Source organism: Salmo salar, chromosome 18, assembly GCF_965601325.2.
Source record: "Salmo salar chromosome 18, fSalSal1, whole genome shotgun sequence".
Taxonomy (NCBI): domain Eukaryota; kingdom Metazoa; phylum Chordata; class Actinopteri; order Salmoniformes; family Salmonidae; genus Salmo; species Salmo salar.
The window spans coordinates 4,838,535-4,856,097 of NC_138308.1; the positions used below are offsets into that span (position 1 = coordinate 4,838,535).

A 17,563-nucleotide genomic window follows, 5' to 3' on the forward strand; every position below is an offset into this window, starting at 1 on the left:
CTTTTCGATGGATTTACTATGTGGATCTAGATTTCTAAGGCACTTGCTTGCAGTTCCTATCGCTTCCACTATATGTCAACAGTCTTTAGAAATTGGTTGATGTTTTTCCTTTGAGAAATGAAGAAGTATGGCTGTTCAGAATGAGGGTCGAGTCTAGTGTCCTGTTGTGGTTGGGGCGCGCGACCTGAAAGCTCGCTCCACTTTGATTTCGTCCTGTATTGAACGCAGTTTATCCCGTCTTAAATTTTATAGATTATTTACGTTTAAAAATACCTAAAGTTGGATTAGGAAAGTTGTTTGAAATGTTTGGATCAAGTTTACAGGTAACTTATTAGATACTTTGTAGTCATGTTGCGCGAGTTGGAACCGGTGTATTTTCTCAATCAAACGCGCCAAATAAATGGACATTTTGGGGATATAACGACAGAATTTATCGAACAAAAGGACCATTTATGATGTTTATGGGACATATTGGAGTGCCAACAGAAGAAGATCTTCAAAGGTAAGGCATGAATTATATCATTATTTCTGACTCTCGTGTCTCTCTCATTCCCATGTCATTCCTTTACACCGACACTGCTCCACTGATGGCCGTCTTTACTTGTTCATCACGTTAGCAACAACAGCCCAACAGAGAGAAGAAACATAGTGCACATCAAATGATGACATTGTGCAAATAACATGACTAAGTATGTGTAATCAACCCACATGCAGTTTTCTTAAGAACTGGAACATGCTGACTCACTAGTCCATCCAGGGCATGGTTTAGTGTAATGTCCAGTGTATGTGCATTTCTTCACAGGAGCAGTTAATTAAGAGGCATTTACATGACATTAATCTTGTCCACCAGACAGCTCTCTCTCTGTCGAACCGTCTGGTTTCACAGCGTCTCAGAATGGAGCTTGAATGGGAGACTATGGGAGGAGTGGCAAATACAGCCGCCGGTTTTAATTGGCTGATCTCTCAGTCCATCACCATCTAGCACAACCCTCATCATCTAGTGCCACCCTCCCCCCTACATTGTGGACTTCAAAGCACAAGCAGCACAATTGATCTTAGAAATAGTTTTCACGTATAAACTTTTCATTTGGGCTTCCCCAAAATAATATGGTTAAAGTGATAGAACATTTATTTTTATTTCCGATTTTTGGCTTTTTTAAATGTCCCATCTAATAAAACTGTCACAGGCTAGCTCACCCTTGGTTTCCACTAGCTTCCATAGCCACAAAGTCAGATTCAAAGTCAAAATTGGCTACAAAAATGTGCTTTTTGGTCTTAATTTAAGGTTACAGTTAGGCATAAGGTTAGCAGTGTGGTTAAGGTTAGGGTTAAGGTTAAGGTTAGGTTTAAAACAGATTTTAAGAAGATACATTTTAGAAATAGGCAGGTTTTATGGGCCTCATAGTCGTGTGATTCGCTCAGAATTTGAATTGAGTAGCATGTCACTCAGTAAATCCACACCCCTAAGTTCCAAACATTTCCACACTGTTGCAAGGCTCTATGCACCAGCAATGTGAGAGACGAGGTTAACATGATATACATATACAGTTAACTGATTAAATCTACCTTTGATTTACCCATTCATCCAGGCATACCACAAAGGGTTCACTGAAAGTCAACATGCTTTCAAATATAGGAGCTATCCTCCCTTTGTGCTAAAGTAAAGTTAACAGTATCCTCCCCTGATATTGCATAGGGGGCTACAGTACTTCGAAACTGTATAATGAGGTGCTTAGCATGCACAGCAAAATGTCACACAAAAGCTATTAGGAACAGGACACTGAACAGAAGAATGGAGAAGCAAACAGCCCTGACCAACCACCCATCCCACTCACCAGTACTCTAATAGACAAGTGCCAATTCACAGATATGGGGCTATGGCCTTGAAAATTTGGATTTTCATAGTTCATTTTCCTTGGCTATACCTGTAAGAGTTGGCTGGATCACACGCACATCTGAATAAGCTACAGTATAAAAAATGTCATTAGATACAAAGCCGGCGACTCTTTAACCATCCCTGTTGATCCAGGACCACCCTCCAGTCCAGACATACACACAAACTGCGCTAAACAAAACTATAGTGTCGATATGTGTCTACACAAAAACGATTCATCTTTAGCAGAATTGTGAAATGCTCTTAGGTAATCCAATGATACATCTTCTGAATACAGGACTACGCCAAATAGTCACTAACACGAATGAGTTCTGCTAAAGATTCATTGTTTTTGTGAGCACACACTCACAGACATTGACCACAGGCAATGGCCAAATCCATTGGGAATGAAACAAAGTAGCGATGGCTCCATTGCTGTCAGTGCATCCGGAGTAGAACAAAGCAGCATATCTGTCTGCCTCATTGTGTAACACAACTCATTCTGTTTGCCCCTCTCCTATCTGCTTCTGTCATTCCACCCTGCATTTCTCTGACTTTCTCTCTCTCCAGCAATATGTCCTTTCGCTCTCCCTGCCATAGTAGTGGCCAGCCTGTCTGCAGACAGAGATGCAATCCGACTATGAGTTATGGCAGGGGTTCCCACATTTTTTCACTCAGGCCTCCCTTCCAGCATTGGGAAACATCCTGCGACCCCCATGTATGCGCGCGGGCCACGCCTATTTCTATATGCACAAGCATTGTTCATAACACAAACTGTTCACACCCCTCTTGTTGGGGGAGTGAACATTTTGCAATTTAAAGCTAATTTCCTGGAATTCTACACATTTTATCATGTGGTGCAGAGAAAATGTTGAAGTTTTAAAGCTAATTTGTTACTCAAATATTACAACAAAATCTATGGGATAAAAAAACCTAACTCAAAAATATTAGCTGACATGGGCTAGTTGATCTGGACATTTCTGACAAGCTGTAAATAGCTCTCTAAGGTGTGCAATGACTGACATGACAAGATGAAAACTGATGATGCACTACCCACCTTGTGCATTCTACTATTACAACTTTCAAGAGTAAGTTGAACGCCGAACAGAGTTCGGCTCTCCCTATGTGTTAAACCAATCAGCCAATTGGTGACAGGCAGGGGGAGGAATGAATGTTAGGTGATTGGTGATTGGCTTACCTCCAGCACTTTGCCTGTGATAAACTGCTGGCAGGCTTCGCACTGGACCCCAAAATGGACCTGGTAGTCCTTCTCACAATAGGGTGTGCCATCCCTGTGCAGAGAGAGGATAACACAGACTGCATTAGAATAGGATAGAATAGAATTGTGTCTTTCACTGTGTCTGCAAGTATACCGTGTGTTTCACTATGTGTGTAATAGAACATAATAGAATCGAACAATGTCTTTCACTGTGTCTGCAAGTTTACTGTGTGTATGTTGTGTGCATTAGAATAGATTAGAATAAAATAGGGTAGAATAGAATAGCGTGTTTTACTTTGTCTGGAAGTATAATATGTGTGTATTTCACTATGTGTGTAAGCATGTCATGTGTATAATAGATTTTTTTAGACTTACTTGCTGATGTACTCCCCAGTGAGGACTTTTTGACATGCCTTACACTTGAAGCAGCCCAGGTGCCACTGTCTCTCCAGAGCTAAGAGAGCCTGACCATTCTTAATGTCTCTACCACAGCCCGTACAGCCTGTAAAACACACACACACACACACACACACACACACACACACACACACACACACACACACACACACACACACACACACACACACACACACACACAGACTTAATAGCCATGGCTTATTAATGGCTGATTCAATCTTCCATTAAGGTATATTACATTGGTAACACTTTACTGTAGATGTCCTAATATATGCAATCATAAAGCCGTTATACCAGCTATATAATACATTATTACATTTGTCATAAGCTGTCAAAAGAAGTTTTAAATAGTTATGAGTTACAGCATTAGATGTTATATAAACGGTTATAAAGAGTGTTACAAATTATTGTTCATCCTGTTGTCATATGCTCTAATGTCAACTGTTAATAACAACTGCTATTACAGAGTCGGCATGACAAGGTATGCCATATGTTATTACATGCTACATAAGAGTCTACATACCAGATGTTATAACAGGGTGTTATGTCATTTACCCATCTCTGTGTCACATTATTCGATTGAATGGTATGTTGGGCGTCATAACCATGTCAATTGCCCTTACAGAGTGTGCACAGACACCTTAAGTAAAGTGACATTAATTTGAGGTGTTATACCACATCATGACTTAAGAGTATCACAAAACATTTCCAGTCAAAGGATCTCCAAGAAACATGGACAAAGGGGAGCACAGATGTTCTTAGGATTTTAGGACACATTAAAATACCGACAACATGCCAAAAAAACACAAACGAAAGAAATGGAAGCAAATAGAATTTTACAAACAAATCTACGTTGCTGGGACACAACAGGATTTGTAAAATGATTGCGAAAGTATTGCTGAGCTAGGATGGTCCCAGGTTTGGATATACAGCACAAACAGATCTAGGACCAGGCTATGTCTAAGCTGCAGTTGAATAATTGCTGCGCTTATTACTGAGTACTGTATATTGGTTACTAGTAGTTTACAGAGTTCTGGTGTTTATCACTAACAATGGGTTACACACATCATATGAACTCAAATAAATTGGTTGGACATTTTTGTCTGAGTGTTAGTTCAATGTAACTAAGCCATTCACAGTACTGTAATGATAGTGGAGATAGAGGCTACTCACAGTTGGAATCGATGATGTCCTTGCCGGGTCCTGGGGATGTGGGCTGGACACAGTACTGACACAGACAGTCTTTGCCATTGAAGGTGACCCTATCCCCAGCAGGAAACGGTCGTCTGTGGGAGAGACAGACAGATACATGGACTAATGGTCAGACACCAAACCGATACAGATGGATAGTGTAGCAGGGGTCACATTAGGGTATGTCTGGCTGAGAATATTCAGTGTATTGAATAACAGTCTATTATTTTATTTTTATTTAGCTAGGCAAGTCAGTTAAGAACAAATTCTTATTTTCAATGATGGCCTAGGAACAGTGCCTAGGAACAGTGCCCCTGCCTTCGTCAGGGGCAGAACGACAGATTTTTACCTTATCAGCTCGGGGATTCGATCTAGCAACCTTTTGGTTACTAGATCAACACTCTAACCGCTAGGTTACCTGCCGCCCCGTATGATGACGTGAATGTGTTTCAGCATTGTTGGAGTGACCCTTTTCAAGACCAAAGCAATCGATGTAGATAAGAAGATGCAGTCAGGTTGATAAGAAGAGTACAATAAGGTGAACAATAAGAGTAATGAGATAGATAATGAGTAATGCTTCTAGCTCTTGACCAGGGCTCCTTTGAAAAAGAGTTTCCTATCTCAATAGTACTCTCCTGAGTAACTAACATGCTGACTAGACCGAACACGCACGTGCATCCTCGTGTGCCATCGCACGCATGTTGATTTTGTCCATCCATACCAGACACGATCAGGACGCGCAGGTTGAAATATCAAAACGAACTCTATTAATTTATTAATTTGAGGACTTTATTAATTTGAGGAGAGTTTGAAACGCATGAACAAATCATGGCCATTTAGCTAGCTAGTTTGCTGTTGCTAGCTAGTTTGTCCTGCTATATAAACATTGGGTTGTTATTTTACCTGAAATGCACAAGGTCCTCTACTCCGACAATTAATCCACAGATAAAAGGGTAAACCTAGTTACTTTCCTAGTAATCTCTCCTCCTTCAGTCTTCTGCTTCTTTTTCTTCTTCTTCTTCTTCTTCTTCTTTGGACTTTATATGGTGGTTGGCATCCAACTTTAAGGTGCATTACCACCACCAACTGGCCTGGAGTGGGAACCTCAGTTCATCTTTCAATCACCCACGTGGGAATATGCTCCTAAAAACCAATGAGGAGATGGGAGAGGCGGGACTTGCAGCTCTTCAAGCATCAAAAATTTAACAAAGTTCTATTTTAGCACCTGGCTACGCAGGCGCTCGTTGACACACTTTAGCAGTTTGGATTAAATGATTGAATAACATGTGGAAATTTATTCTGCAATGCTCACACACATAACGCAAGCAGTATGGTCAGCATGTAAGCGATACATACAATTCCAAAATAGGAGTATGCACTTCAAAATAAGAGTCTGTAGGTTTCGGGTGGGGGTTCTTACTTGCAGATGGTGCAGACGAAGCAGGCAGGGTGGTAGGTCTTGCCCAGAGCTGTGACCACCTCTCCCTCCACAAAGTCCCCACAGCCATTGCAGCGCGTCCCGTGCATTCGCTGGTAGTCCAGGGTACACAGGTAGTCTCCATTCTTCATGAAGAAGCCTCCCTGAGCCAGGTCACAGCCACACACTGCAGGGACGCAACAGCAGTCAGTAAGTCATACTATTCTCTACCCTCCTTCCATGCATCCATCCATCCAACCATCCATCCATCCATCCATCCATCGACCTATCCATTCATCGACCCATCCATCCATCCATTTGTGGGTTTTCCATGTGGATGTGTAGAAATGTGTGTTTGTATGTCCATTAGGCTGTCACTCTGACAAAGGGTATGATAAAATAAAATAAAGTCAAATGCCAATGCCTCTGTGGATATGTAAGGTGAATTATTTATTGTGTTTCCAGAGACAAGAACAATATCTTCCACCTTCAATTATAAAGAAATGGAATATAAATGAATTATTAAGAAGGCCACTCCTTGGGTCTTCCCATATTGGATTGCTACCAATGCTCTATTTTGCACTTGTAAATAATGAACAGCGAGCTCCAAATGTATTGGGAAAGTACAAATGTGTTGTTGTATTGGCTCTGTACTCCAACACTTTGGATTTAAAATGATACAATGACTATGAGGTTAAAGTGCAGATTGTCAGCTAATTTAGGGGTATTTTTATCCATATAGGGTGAACTGTTAGGAAATTACAGCACCTTTTGTTCGTAGTCCCCCCATTTAAGGGGACCAAAAGTATTGGGACAAATTCACCTACAGTGGCAAGAAAAAGTATGTCAAACCTTTGGAATTATCTGGATTTCTGCATAAATTGGTCATGGAATTAGATCTGATCTTCATCTAAGTCACAACAACAGACATACCCAGTCTGCTTAAACTAATAACACACAAATGTATGTATTTTTCTTGCCTATACTGAATACATCCTTTAAACATTCACAGTGTAGGTTGGGAAAAGTATGTGAACCCCTAGGCTAATGACTTCTCCAAAAGCTAATTGATTGGAGTCAGGAGTCAGCTAACCTAGAGTACAATCATTGAGACGAGATTAGAGATTTTGGTTAGAGCTGCCCTGCACTATAGAAAACACTCATACAAATGTGAGTTGGCTATTCACAAGAAGAATTGCCTGATGTGAACAATGTCTCAAACAAAAGAGATCTCAGAAACCCAAGATTAAGAATTGTTGACTTGCATAAAGCTGGAAAGGGTTACATAAGTATCTCTAAAAGCATTGATGTTCATCAGTCCACGGTAAGACAAATTGTCTATAAATGGATGAAATTTCAGCACTGTTGCTACTCTCCCTAGGAGTGGCCATCCTGCAAAGATGACTGCAAGAGCACAGCGCAGAATGCTCAATGACAGTAAGAAGAATCATAGAGTGTCAGCTAAAGACTTACAGAAATCTCTGGAACATGCTAACATCTCTGTTGACGAGTCTATGATACATAAAACACTAAACAAGAATGGTGTTCATGGGGCGACACCATGGAATAAGCCAAAAAAAAACATTGCTGCACGTCTGAAGTTCGCAAAAGAGCATCTGGAGGTTTCACAGCGCTACTGGCAAAATATGCTGTGGACAGATGAAAGTAAAGTTGAGTTGTTTGGAAGGAACACACAACACTATGTGTGGAGAAAAAAAGGCACAGCACACCAACATGAAAACCTCAGTATGGTGAAGGGAGCGTCATGCTTTACAGCTGCTTTTCTGCCTCAGGACCTGGACAGCTTGCAATCATCAACGGAAAAATGTTCCCAAGTTTATCAAGACATTTTGCAGGAGAATGTAAGGCTATCTGTCCACCAATTGAAGCTCAACAGAAGTTGGGTGATGCAACAGGACAATGACCCAAAACAGAAGTAAATCAACAACAGAATGGCTTCAACAGAAGAAAATACGCCTTCTGGAATGGCCCAGTAAGTCCTGACTTCAACCCGATTGAGATGCTGTGGCATGCCCTTAAGAGAGACGATTCACACCAGGCATCCCAAGAATATAGCTGAACTGAAACAGTTTTGTAAAGAGGAATGGTTGGTCCAAAATTCCTCTTGACCGTTGTGCAGGTCTAATCCGCATCTACAGAAAATGTTTGGTTGAGGTTATTGCTGCCAAAGTAGGGTCAGCCAGTTATTAAAACTAAGGGTTTACATACTTTTCCCACCCTGCACTGTGAATGTTTACATGGTGTGTTCAATAAAGACATGAAAACGTATAATTGTTGTGTGTTATTAGTTTAATCAGACTGTGTTTGTCTATTGTTGTGACCTAGATGAAGAGCAGATCAAATTGTATGACCAATTTATGCAGAAGTCCAGGTAATTCCAAAGGCTTCACATACTTTTTCTTGCAACTGTATATGTGTATTTTAAAGTAGTCAAAAGTTTAGTATTTGTTTCCATATTCCTAGCGCGCAATGATTACATCAAGCTTGATTACATCAACAAGCAACAAACCTGTTGGATGCTTTTGCTGTTTGTTTTGGTTGTTTTGTGTTTCAGATTATTTTGTGCCCAATAGAAATTCATCATATATAATGTATTGGGACATTATGGAGCCACTTTAATTGTAAATAAGAATATAATATGTTTCTTAACACTTCTACATTAATGTGGATGCTACCATGACAGTCCTGAATGAATCTAGAATAGTGATGAGTGAGAAATATTATACCCCCCGAAAATGCTAACCTCCACTGTTATTGTAATGGTGAGAGGTTAGCATGTCTTGGAGGTATGATATGTGTGCGTCTGTGACTTTCTCACTCATCATTATTCACGATTAGGCCTACCGTATCGGCATAGGTTTGATTTACGGCCCATGCCAATCTGGCACAAATAACTTACACATTTCAAATATGGTCAGTCCATGGATTTTTACCCTCGATCTTTACAAAAAATTACCAAATTAGACACATTTTCATTACATAAATCGGAAAAAAAAATAACAGTAGGCTACACCATAATTTGTTTCCATTCACACAAAATGTTGGGTACATTGCCACAGTAGATTTGCCATGATAAACGAGGAAATACTTTATTTCTATTGTACGGATGTCAAATAGATAAATTGCTCTTAGTCTGTTCAAAAAGGACTAAGTTGTTCCAATGACAATACAATGTTTGGAATGGGTGGCCATTAATAAACTGGTCCTGAACATCTCTAAAACTAAGAGCATTGTATTTGGTATAAATCATTCCTTAAATTCTACACCTCAGCTGAATCTGTTAATGAATGGTGTGGCTGTTGAACAAGTTGAGGAGACTAAATTACTTGGCGTTACCTTAGATTGTAAACTGTCATGGTCAAAACATAGATATATGGTTGAAAAAAAAATTTGATAAAAAAAATAGATGAAATGGTTGTAAAGATGGGGAGAGGTCTGTCCGTAATAAAGAGATGCTCTGCTTTTTTGACACCACACTCCAAAAAGCAAGTTCTGCAGGCTCTAGTTTTGTCTAATCTTGATTATTGTCCAGTCGTGTGGTCCAGTGCTGCAAGAAAAGATCTAGTTAAGATGCAGCTGGCCCAGAACAGAGCGGCACATTTTTCATTGTAATCAGAGCCCTAATATTAATACGATGCATGCCAGTCTCTCTTGGATAAGAGTTGAGGACTGACTGCATCACTTCATCTTTTTATAAGAAACATTCATCTGTTGAAAATCCCAAATAGTTTCATAGTCAACTTACACAGAGTTCTGACACACACACTTACCCCACCAGTCCCCAAATCCAGAACAAATTCAAGAAAGCGTACAGTATTATATAGAGCTCTTATTGCATGGAACTTCCTTCCTTCTCATATTGCTCGAATTACCAGCAAACCTGGTTTCAAAAAACAGATGAAGCAACACCTCACGAACAACGCCTCTCCCCTATTTGACCTAGATATAGTAGTTTGTGAGCATTCATTGATATGTAGATATGTATGTATTTCTGTCCTTGAGTTGTTCTTGTCTACTGATGTTCTGTATTATGTCATGTTTCATGTTTTGTGTGGACCCCAGGAAGAGTAGCTGCTGCTTTTGCAACAGCTAATGGGGATCCTAATAAAATACCAAATACCACATACCAAACACAGGAAATATCACAGAGGATTCAGTAAAACCACGCACACATGTTTAGCATAATACATTTTTCTGACTAATGTGCATGTTGCAACAACAATGCAAATTAAGTTAAAGGGGGCATCCCAAATTGTAACCTATTCCCTATATAGTGAACTCCTTTTAACCAGGGAGCATAGGGCTCTGATCAACAGTAGTGCACTGTATAGGGAATACGGTACCATTTGGGATGCAACCAAAGAAAACAGAATCAACAATTTGAAAGTTGCTTTTATACTTTTTAAGAGGATAGCGCTAATGTATGCTTTAATAACTGCCAGCCCACACACACACACACACATGCATGCACACACCCCCACCACACAGTGCCTGTAAGGACAGTGGCACCAACAAAACTTGACATAGACAGATTTAGGGCTTTATCTCGGTGTGTGAGGCAACTGTACTTTGATTTGAGGAGGGGGTGAGCAACGCCAAATCTTAAACAGTCGCCCCGTCAGAGATTAGCTTTAACAACCTCAACAGTAGAGGTTCAGCCAACACAGAATATCTGAAATAAGATACACTATATATACAAAATATGTGGACACCCCTTCAAATTTGTCGATTCGGCTATTTCAGCCACACCTGACAGATGTATAAATTTGAGCACACAGCCATGCACACTTCACTGGCCTGCACAGAGCCCTGACCTCAGACCAATCGAACACTTTTGGGATGAATTGGAACGCCGACTGCCAGCCAGGCCTAATTGCCCAACATCAGTGCCTAACCTCACTAATGCTCTCGTGGCTTAGTGGAAGCAAGTCGACACAGCAATGTTTTTGTCTACCACAAAAGTGGAGAGGTGGGCATTTCTCTCTGTATTTCTCTCTTTATTATAGAAGAGTGTCATTTCTGGTCACAACTTGCAGACTTGTTTACGTGCTGCTGTGCCTTTTCCTTGCTAACCTTACTTTGCTACCTGACAACTTTACGGTTTTTACTTTTTTTTAAATTACCGTTTGTATTTTTTGTTTATCCCTCACTCAACATTTTTTCATTTAACTTTTTCACTCCGGACGCTTTATCTGGACGTGGTTCGTCAGGACCTCCACCAGCCGAAGCTAAGTAGTAACATTAACATGATGCCTTCTAATTGCAGTCGCTGTACTTATAATATACAGGATAACGATCACCTTACGGCGAGGTTAGCTGTGCTGCAAGCCCAGCTTCAGACGCAATCGTTAGGCAAGGGTAATTTCACTGTAGGAAAGGATGAAACAGCGTCTGTGCCACCAGTAAGTACAGATAGTAGTGTAAATCCCCTCGCACGGTCCCCGCAGCCGGACAACTTTCTCATGGCTTCTTGAGGGAAATGCTGTAGGAATGCTCAACCGGTGTCGCTCATTCAGCCGACAGAAACTTTCAACCAGTTCTCCCCATTAAGAAGCGAGTCGGAGTCAGAGGCCGAGCCTTCTCTGGTCTCTACTCCTCCCGTTACGAGGTCTGAGACACCGAAGCCTCCCACCATTAGCTCTGACAAATTGAAAACCCTAGTCATTGGCGACTCCATTACCCGCAGTATTAGACTTAAAACGAATCATCCAGCGATCATACACTGTTTACCAGGGGGCAGGGCTACCGACGTTAAGGCTAATCTGAAGATGGTGCTGGCTAATGCTAAAACTGGCGAGTGTAAAGAGTATAGGGATATTGTTATCCACGTCGGTAACAACGATGTTAAGATGAAACAGTCAGAGGTCACCAAGCGCAACATAGCTTCAGCGTGTAAATCAGCTAGAAAGATGTGTCGCATCGAGTAATTGTCTCTGGCCCCCTCCCAGTTAGAGGGAGTGATGAGCTCTACAGCAGAGTCTCACAACTCAATCGCTGGTTGAAAACTGTTTTCTGCCCCTCCCAAAATATAGAATTTGTAGATAATTGGCCCTCTTTCTGGGACTCACACACAAACAGGACCAAGCCTGGCCTGTTGAGGAGTGACGGACTCCATCCAAGCTGGAGGGGTGCTCTCATCTTATCTACGAACATAGACAGGGCTCTAACTCCCCTAGCTCCACAATGAAATAGTGTGCAGGCCAGGCAGCAGGCTGTTAGCCAGCCTGCCAGCTTAGTGGAGTCTGCCACTAGCACAGTCAGTGTAGTCAGCTCAGCTATCCCCATTGAGACCATGTCTGTGCCTCGACCTAGGTTGGGCAAACTAAACATAGCGGTGTTCGCCTTAGCAATCTCACTAGAATAAAGGACTCCTCCATTCCTGCCATCATTGAAAGAGATTGTGATACCTCACAACTCAAAATAGGGCTACTTAATGTTAGATCCCTCACGTCCAAGGGAGTCAATGAACTAATCACTGATCATAATCTTGATGTGATTGGCCTGACTGGAACATGGCTTAAGCCTGATGAATTTACTGTGTTAAATGAGGCCTCACCTTCTGGTTACACTAGTGACCATATCCCCCGCACATCCTGCAAAGGCAGAGATGTTGCTAACATTTACGATAGCACATTTTAATTTACCAAAATAAACTATTTTTTTCGTCTTTTGAGCTTCTAGTCATGAAATCTATGCAGCCTACTCAATCACTTTTTATAGCTACTGTTTACAGGCCTCCTGGGCCATATATAGCACTCCTCACTGAGTTCCCTGAATTCCTATCGGACCTTGTAGTCATAGCAGATAATATTCAAATTTTTGGTGACCTTAATATTCACATGGAAAAGTCCACAGATCCACTCCAAAAGGCTTTCGGAGCCATCATCGACTCAGTGGGTTTTGTCCAACATGTCTCCAGACCTACTCACTGCCACAGTCATACTCTGGACCTAGTTTTTTCCCATGGAATAAATGTTGTGGATCTTAATGTTTTTCCTCATAATCCTGGACTATCGGACCACCATTTTATTACGTTTGCAATTGCAAAAAATAAACTGCTCAGACCCCAACCAAGGAGCATCAAAAGTCGTGCTATAAATTCTCAGACAACCCAAAAATTCCTTGATGCCCTTCCAGACTCCTTCTGCCTACCCAAGGACGTCAAAGGACAAAAATCAGTTAATCACCTAACTGAGGAACTCAATGTAACCCAAAAAACATTTGTCGTAAGAAACTAGCTCCCTGGAATACAGAAAATACCCGAGCTCTGAAGCAAGCTTCCAGAAAATTGGAACGGAAATGGCGCCACACCAAACTGGAAGTCTTCTGACTAGCTTGGAATGACAGTACTGTGCAGTATCGAAGAGCCCTCACTGCTGCTCGATCATCCTATTTTTCCAACTTAATTGAGGAAAATAAGAACAATCCCCCCAAAAAATTGATACTGTCGCAAAGCTAACTAAAAAGCAGCATTTCCCAAGAGAGGATGGCTTTCACTTCAGCAGTAATAAATTCATGAACTTCTTTGAGGAAAAGATCATGATCATTAGAAAGCAAATTACGGACTACTCTTTAAATCTGCGTATTCCTCCAATGCTCAGTTGTCCTGAGTCTGCACAACTCTGCCAGGATCTAGGATCAAGGGAGACACTCAAGTGTTTTAGTACTATATCTCTTGACACATTGATGAAAATAATCATGGCCTTTAAACCTTCAAGCTGCATACTGAACCCTATTCCAACTAAACTACTGAAAGAGCTGCTTCCTGTGCTTGGCCCTCCTATGTTTAACATAATAAATGGCTCTCTATCCACCGGATGTGTACTAAACTCACTAAAAGTGGCAGTAATAGCCATCGCCGCTCCATTTTTCATTGTTCCATTTGTTTTGTCTTGTTCCCTCGCACACCTGGTTTACATTCCCTAATCACACTGCATATATATATATTCCTCTGTTCCCCCCATGTCTTTGTGTGGAATTGTTCTTTGTTACGTGTTTTTGTGTGACGTGCCAGGCTGGTTTTTCCAGGTACCATGTTCACCCGTAGTATGTTTATATTGTTAAAAGATTTTGCTTCATTGTGACTTTGTTGCGCTTTACACTTTCGCTTTTGGCTGGAGGTTTGTTTGACGCAGTTGTGTCCTACGGTTGTTTGCTTCTGCCTAATAAAGTGTGCGCCTGATCACAACTCTCTGCTCTCCTGCACCTGACTTCTGCACCAGTAGCGCACAACCGTGACACCATCATAGCACTGAGACTGCACTTGTGAAGGTGGTAAATTACCTCTTAATGGCGTCAGACCGAGGCTCTGCATCTGTCCTCGTGCTCCTAGACCTTGGTGCTGCTTTTGATACCATCGATCACCACATTCTTTTGGAGAAATTGGAAACCCAAATTGGTCTACACGGACAAGTTCTGGCCTGGTTTAGATCTTATCTGTCGGAAAGATATGTTTGTCTCTGTGGAGGGTTTGTCCTCTGACAAATCAACTGTCAATTTCGGTGTTCCTCAAGGTTCTGTTTTAGGACCACTATTGTTTTCACTATATATTTTACCTTTTGGGGATGTCATTCGAAAACATAATGTTAACTTTCACTGCTATGCGGATGACACACAGCTGTACATTTCGATGAAACATGGTGAAGCCCCAAAATTGCCCTCGCTGGAAGCCTTTGTTTCAGACATAAGGAAGTGGATGGCTGCAAACGTTCTACTTTTAAACTCAGACAAAACAGAGATGCTTGTTCTAGGTCCCAAGAAACAAAGAGATCTTCTGTTGAATCTGACAATTAATCTTGACGGTTGTACAGTCCTCTCAAATAAAACTGTGAAGGACCTCGGCGTTACTCTGGACCCTGATCTCTCTTTTGACGAACATATCAAGACTGTTTCAAGGACAGCTTTTTTACATCTACGTAACATTGCAAAAATCAGAAATGTTCTGCCTAAAAATGATGCAGAAAAATTAATCCATGCTGTTGTCACTTCTAGGTTAGACTACTGCAATGCTCTACTTTCCGGCTAACCGGATAAAGCACTAAATAAACTTCAGTTAGTGCTAAATACGGCTGCTAGAATCCTGACTAGAACCAAAAAAATGTAGAACCCAAAATATTTAGAACCAAAAAAATGTCTTCCTGTTAAGGAAAGGGCTGATTTCAAGGTTTTACTGCTAACCTACAAAGCATTACATGGGCTTGCTCCTACCTATCTTTCCGATTTGGTCCTGCTGTACGCTACGGTCACAAGACGCAGGCCTCCTAATTGTCCCTAGAATTTCTAAGCAAACAGCTGGAGGCAGGGCTTTCTCCTATAGAGCTAAATTTTTATGGAATGGTCTGCCTACCCATGTGAGAGATGCAGACTCGGTCTTTATTGAAGACTCATCTCTTTAGTAGGTCCTATGATTGAGTGTAGTCTGGCCCAGGAGTGTGAAGGTGAACGGAAAGGTACTGGAGCAACGAACCACCCTTGCTGTCTCTGCCTGGCCGGTTCCCCTCTCTCCACTGGGATTCTCTGCCTCTAACTCTATTACAGGGGCTGAGTCACTGGCTTACTGGTGCTCTTCCATGCCGTCCCTTGGAGGGGTGCGTCACTTGAGTGGGTTGAGTCACTGACGTGGTTTTCCTGTCTGGATTGGCGCCCCCTTTGGGTTGTGCCGTGGCGGAGATCTTTGTGGGCTATACTCGGCCTTGTCTCAGGATGGTAAGTTGGTGGTTGAAGATATCCCTCTAGTGGTGTGGGGGCTGTGCTTGGCAAAGTGGGTGCAGTTATATCCTCCCTGTTTGGCCCTGTCTAGGGGTATGATCGGATGGGGCCACAGTGTCTCCTGACCCCTCCTGTCTCAGCCTCCAGTATTTATGCTGCAGTAGTTTATGTGTCGAGGGGCTAGGGTCAGACTGTTATATCTGGAGTATTTCTCCTGTCTTATCCGGTGTCCTGTGTGAATTTAAGTATGCTCTCTCTAATTCTCCCTTTCTCTCTCTCGGAGGACCTGAGCCCTAGGACCATGCCTCAGGACTTCCTGGCATGATGACTCCTTGCTGTCCCCAGTCCACCTGGCCTTGCTGCTGCTCCAGTTTCAACTGTTCTGCCTGCGGCTATGGAACCCTGACCTGTTCACCGGACGTGCTACCTGTCCCAGACCTGCTGTTTTCAACTCTCTAGAGACAGCAGGAGCGGTAGAGATACTCTCAATGATCAGCTATGAAAAGCCAACTGACATTTACTCCTGAGGTGCTGACCTGTTGCACCCTCAACAACAACTGTGATTATTATTATTTGACCATGCTGGTCATTTATGAACATTTGAACATCTTGGCCATGTTCTGTTATAATCTCCACCCGGCACAGCCAGAAGAGGACTGGCCACCCCTCATAGCCTGGTTCCTCTCTAGGTTTCTTCCTAGATTTTGGCCTTTCTAGGGAGTTTTTCCTAGACACCGTGCTTCTACACCTGCATTGCTTGCTGTTTGGGGCTTTAGGCTGGGTTTCTGTACAGTACTTTGAGATATCAGCTGATGTAAGAAGGATTTGATTTGATTTGATTCCAACATCTAGTGGAAAGCCTTCCCACAAGAGTGGAGTCTGTTATAGTTGAGGGACCAACTATTGGGGGACCAACTCCATATTAATACCCATGATTTTGGAATGAGATGTACGAGCAGGTGTCCACATACTTTTGTTAATGTAGTGTAACTCCAAATGAACGGATTTACTGTAACCACTGCCAGTTCATACTGTTGAAATGATATTATAGCTATGTGACTCTGAATGCCACAGTACTTGTCTTCAAGTAGGATCTGATGACCTGGATAGCTAACTAGCTAACTGACTAATTGTTATTCTCGCTTGCTGGATTCAGTGTACACCACCCCCAGTCTGAGATGATACAGCAGCTGTGGGGAAATATTAACTAATTGGCTGTTCAATCTGTTTATTGTCATATTCACATCAAGGCACTTGTCACTCTGACACAACAGGAGATAAACAGGCCACACACTGTAGTCCTCTGGGCCTTGGGTGAATAAACAAGCAGAGACTGTGATTCATTGGGACCAGGCTTTACTTGACGTGCACTAGCTTGGCTCACACTTGGGGCTATAATCAGTGACCTAGCTACCAGCGACATTTTCAATGGAAGGAGGAGACATGAGGACACAGCAACTTAAGTTGGTGATGAGAGAGCTAGCAATCAGAATTGAAAATCAAAGCAAATAAAATCAAATTATATTGGTCACATACACATGGTTAGCAGATGTTAATGCGAGTGTAGCGAAATGCTTGTGCTTCTACTTCCGACCTTGCAGTAATATCTAACAAGTAATCTAACAATTTCACAACAACTACCTTATACACAAACGTGTAAAGGAATGAATAAGAATATGTACATATAAATATATAGATGAGCGATGGCTGAACGGCA

At 41.8% G+C, this 17,563-nt stretch overlaps 1 protein-coding gene and 1 long non-coding RNA gene across 4 annotated transcripts in view; one reads left to right on the forward strand and one right to left on the reverse strand.

Moving 5' to 3' along the window:
• The window catches only part of ablim1a (actin binding LIM protein 1a), a 136,708-nt gene that overhangs the window by 39,276 nt on the left and 79,869 nt on the right, over positions 1-17,563 (reverse strand). For all 3 annotated transcript variants that reach the window (XM_045700646.2, XM_045700644.2, XM_014154405.3), the window contains exons 3-6: positions 6,121-6,304; positions 4,683-4,795; positions 3,468-3,594; positions 3,072-3,165 (exon numbers count right to left, since the gene is read on the reverse strand). In XM_045700646.2, the coding sequence (XP_045556602.2) occupies positions 3,072-3,165; positions 3,468-3,594; positions 4,683-4,795; positions 6,121-6,304 (518 nt within the window). The remainder of the gene's footprint in view (positions 1-3,071; positions 3,166-3,467; positions 3,595-4,682; positions 4,796-6,120; positions 6,305-17,563) is intronic.
• On the forward strand, positions 7,264-17,377 carry LOC145861722 (uncharacterized). The gene is made up of 2 exons (XR_014381340.1): positions 7,264-11,107; positions 16,130-17,377. It is a non-coding gene; the product is annotated as an uncharacterized LOC145861722 (long non-coding RNA).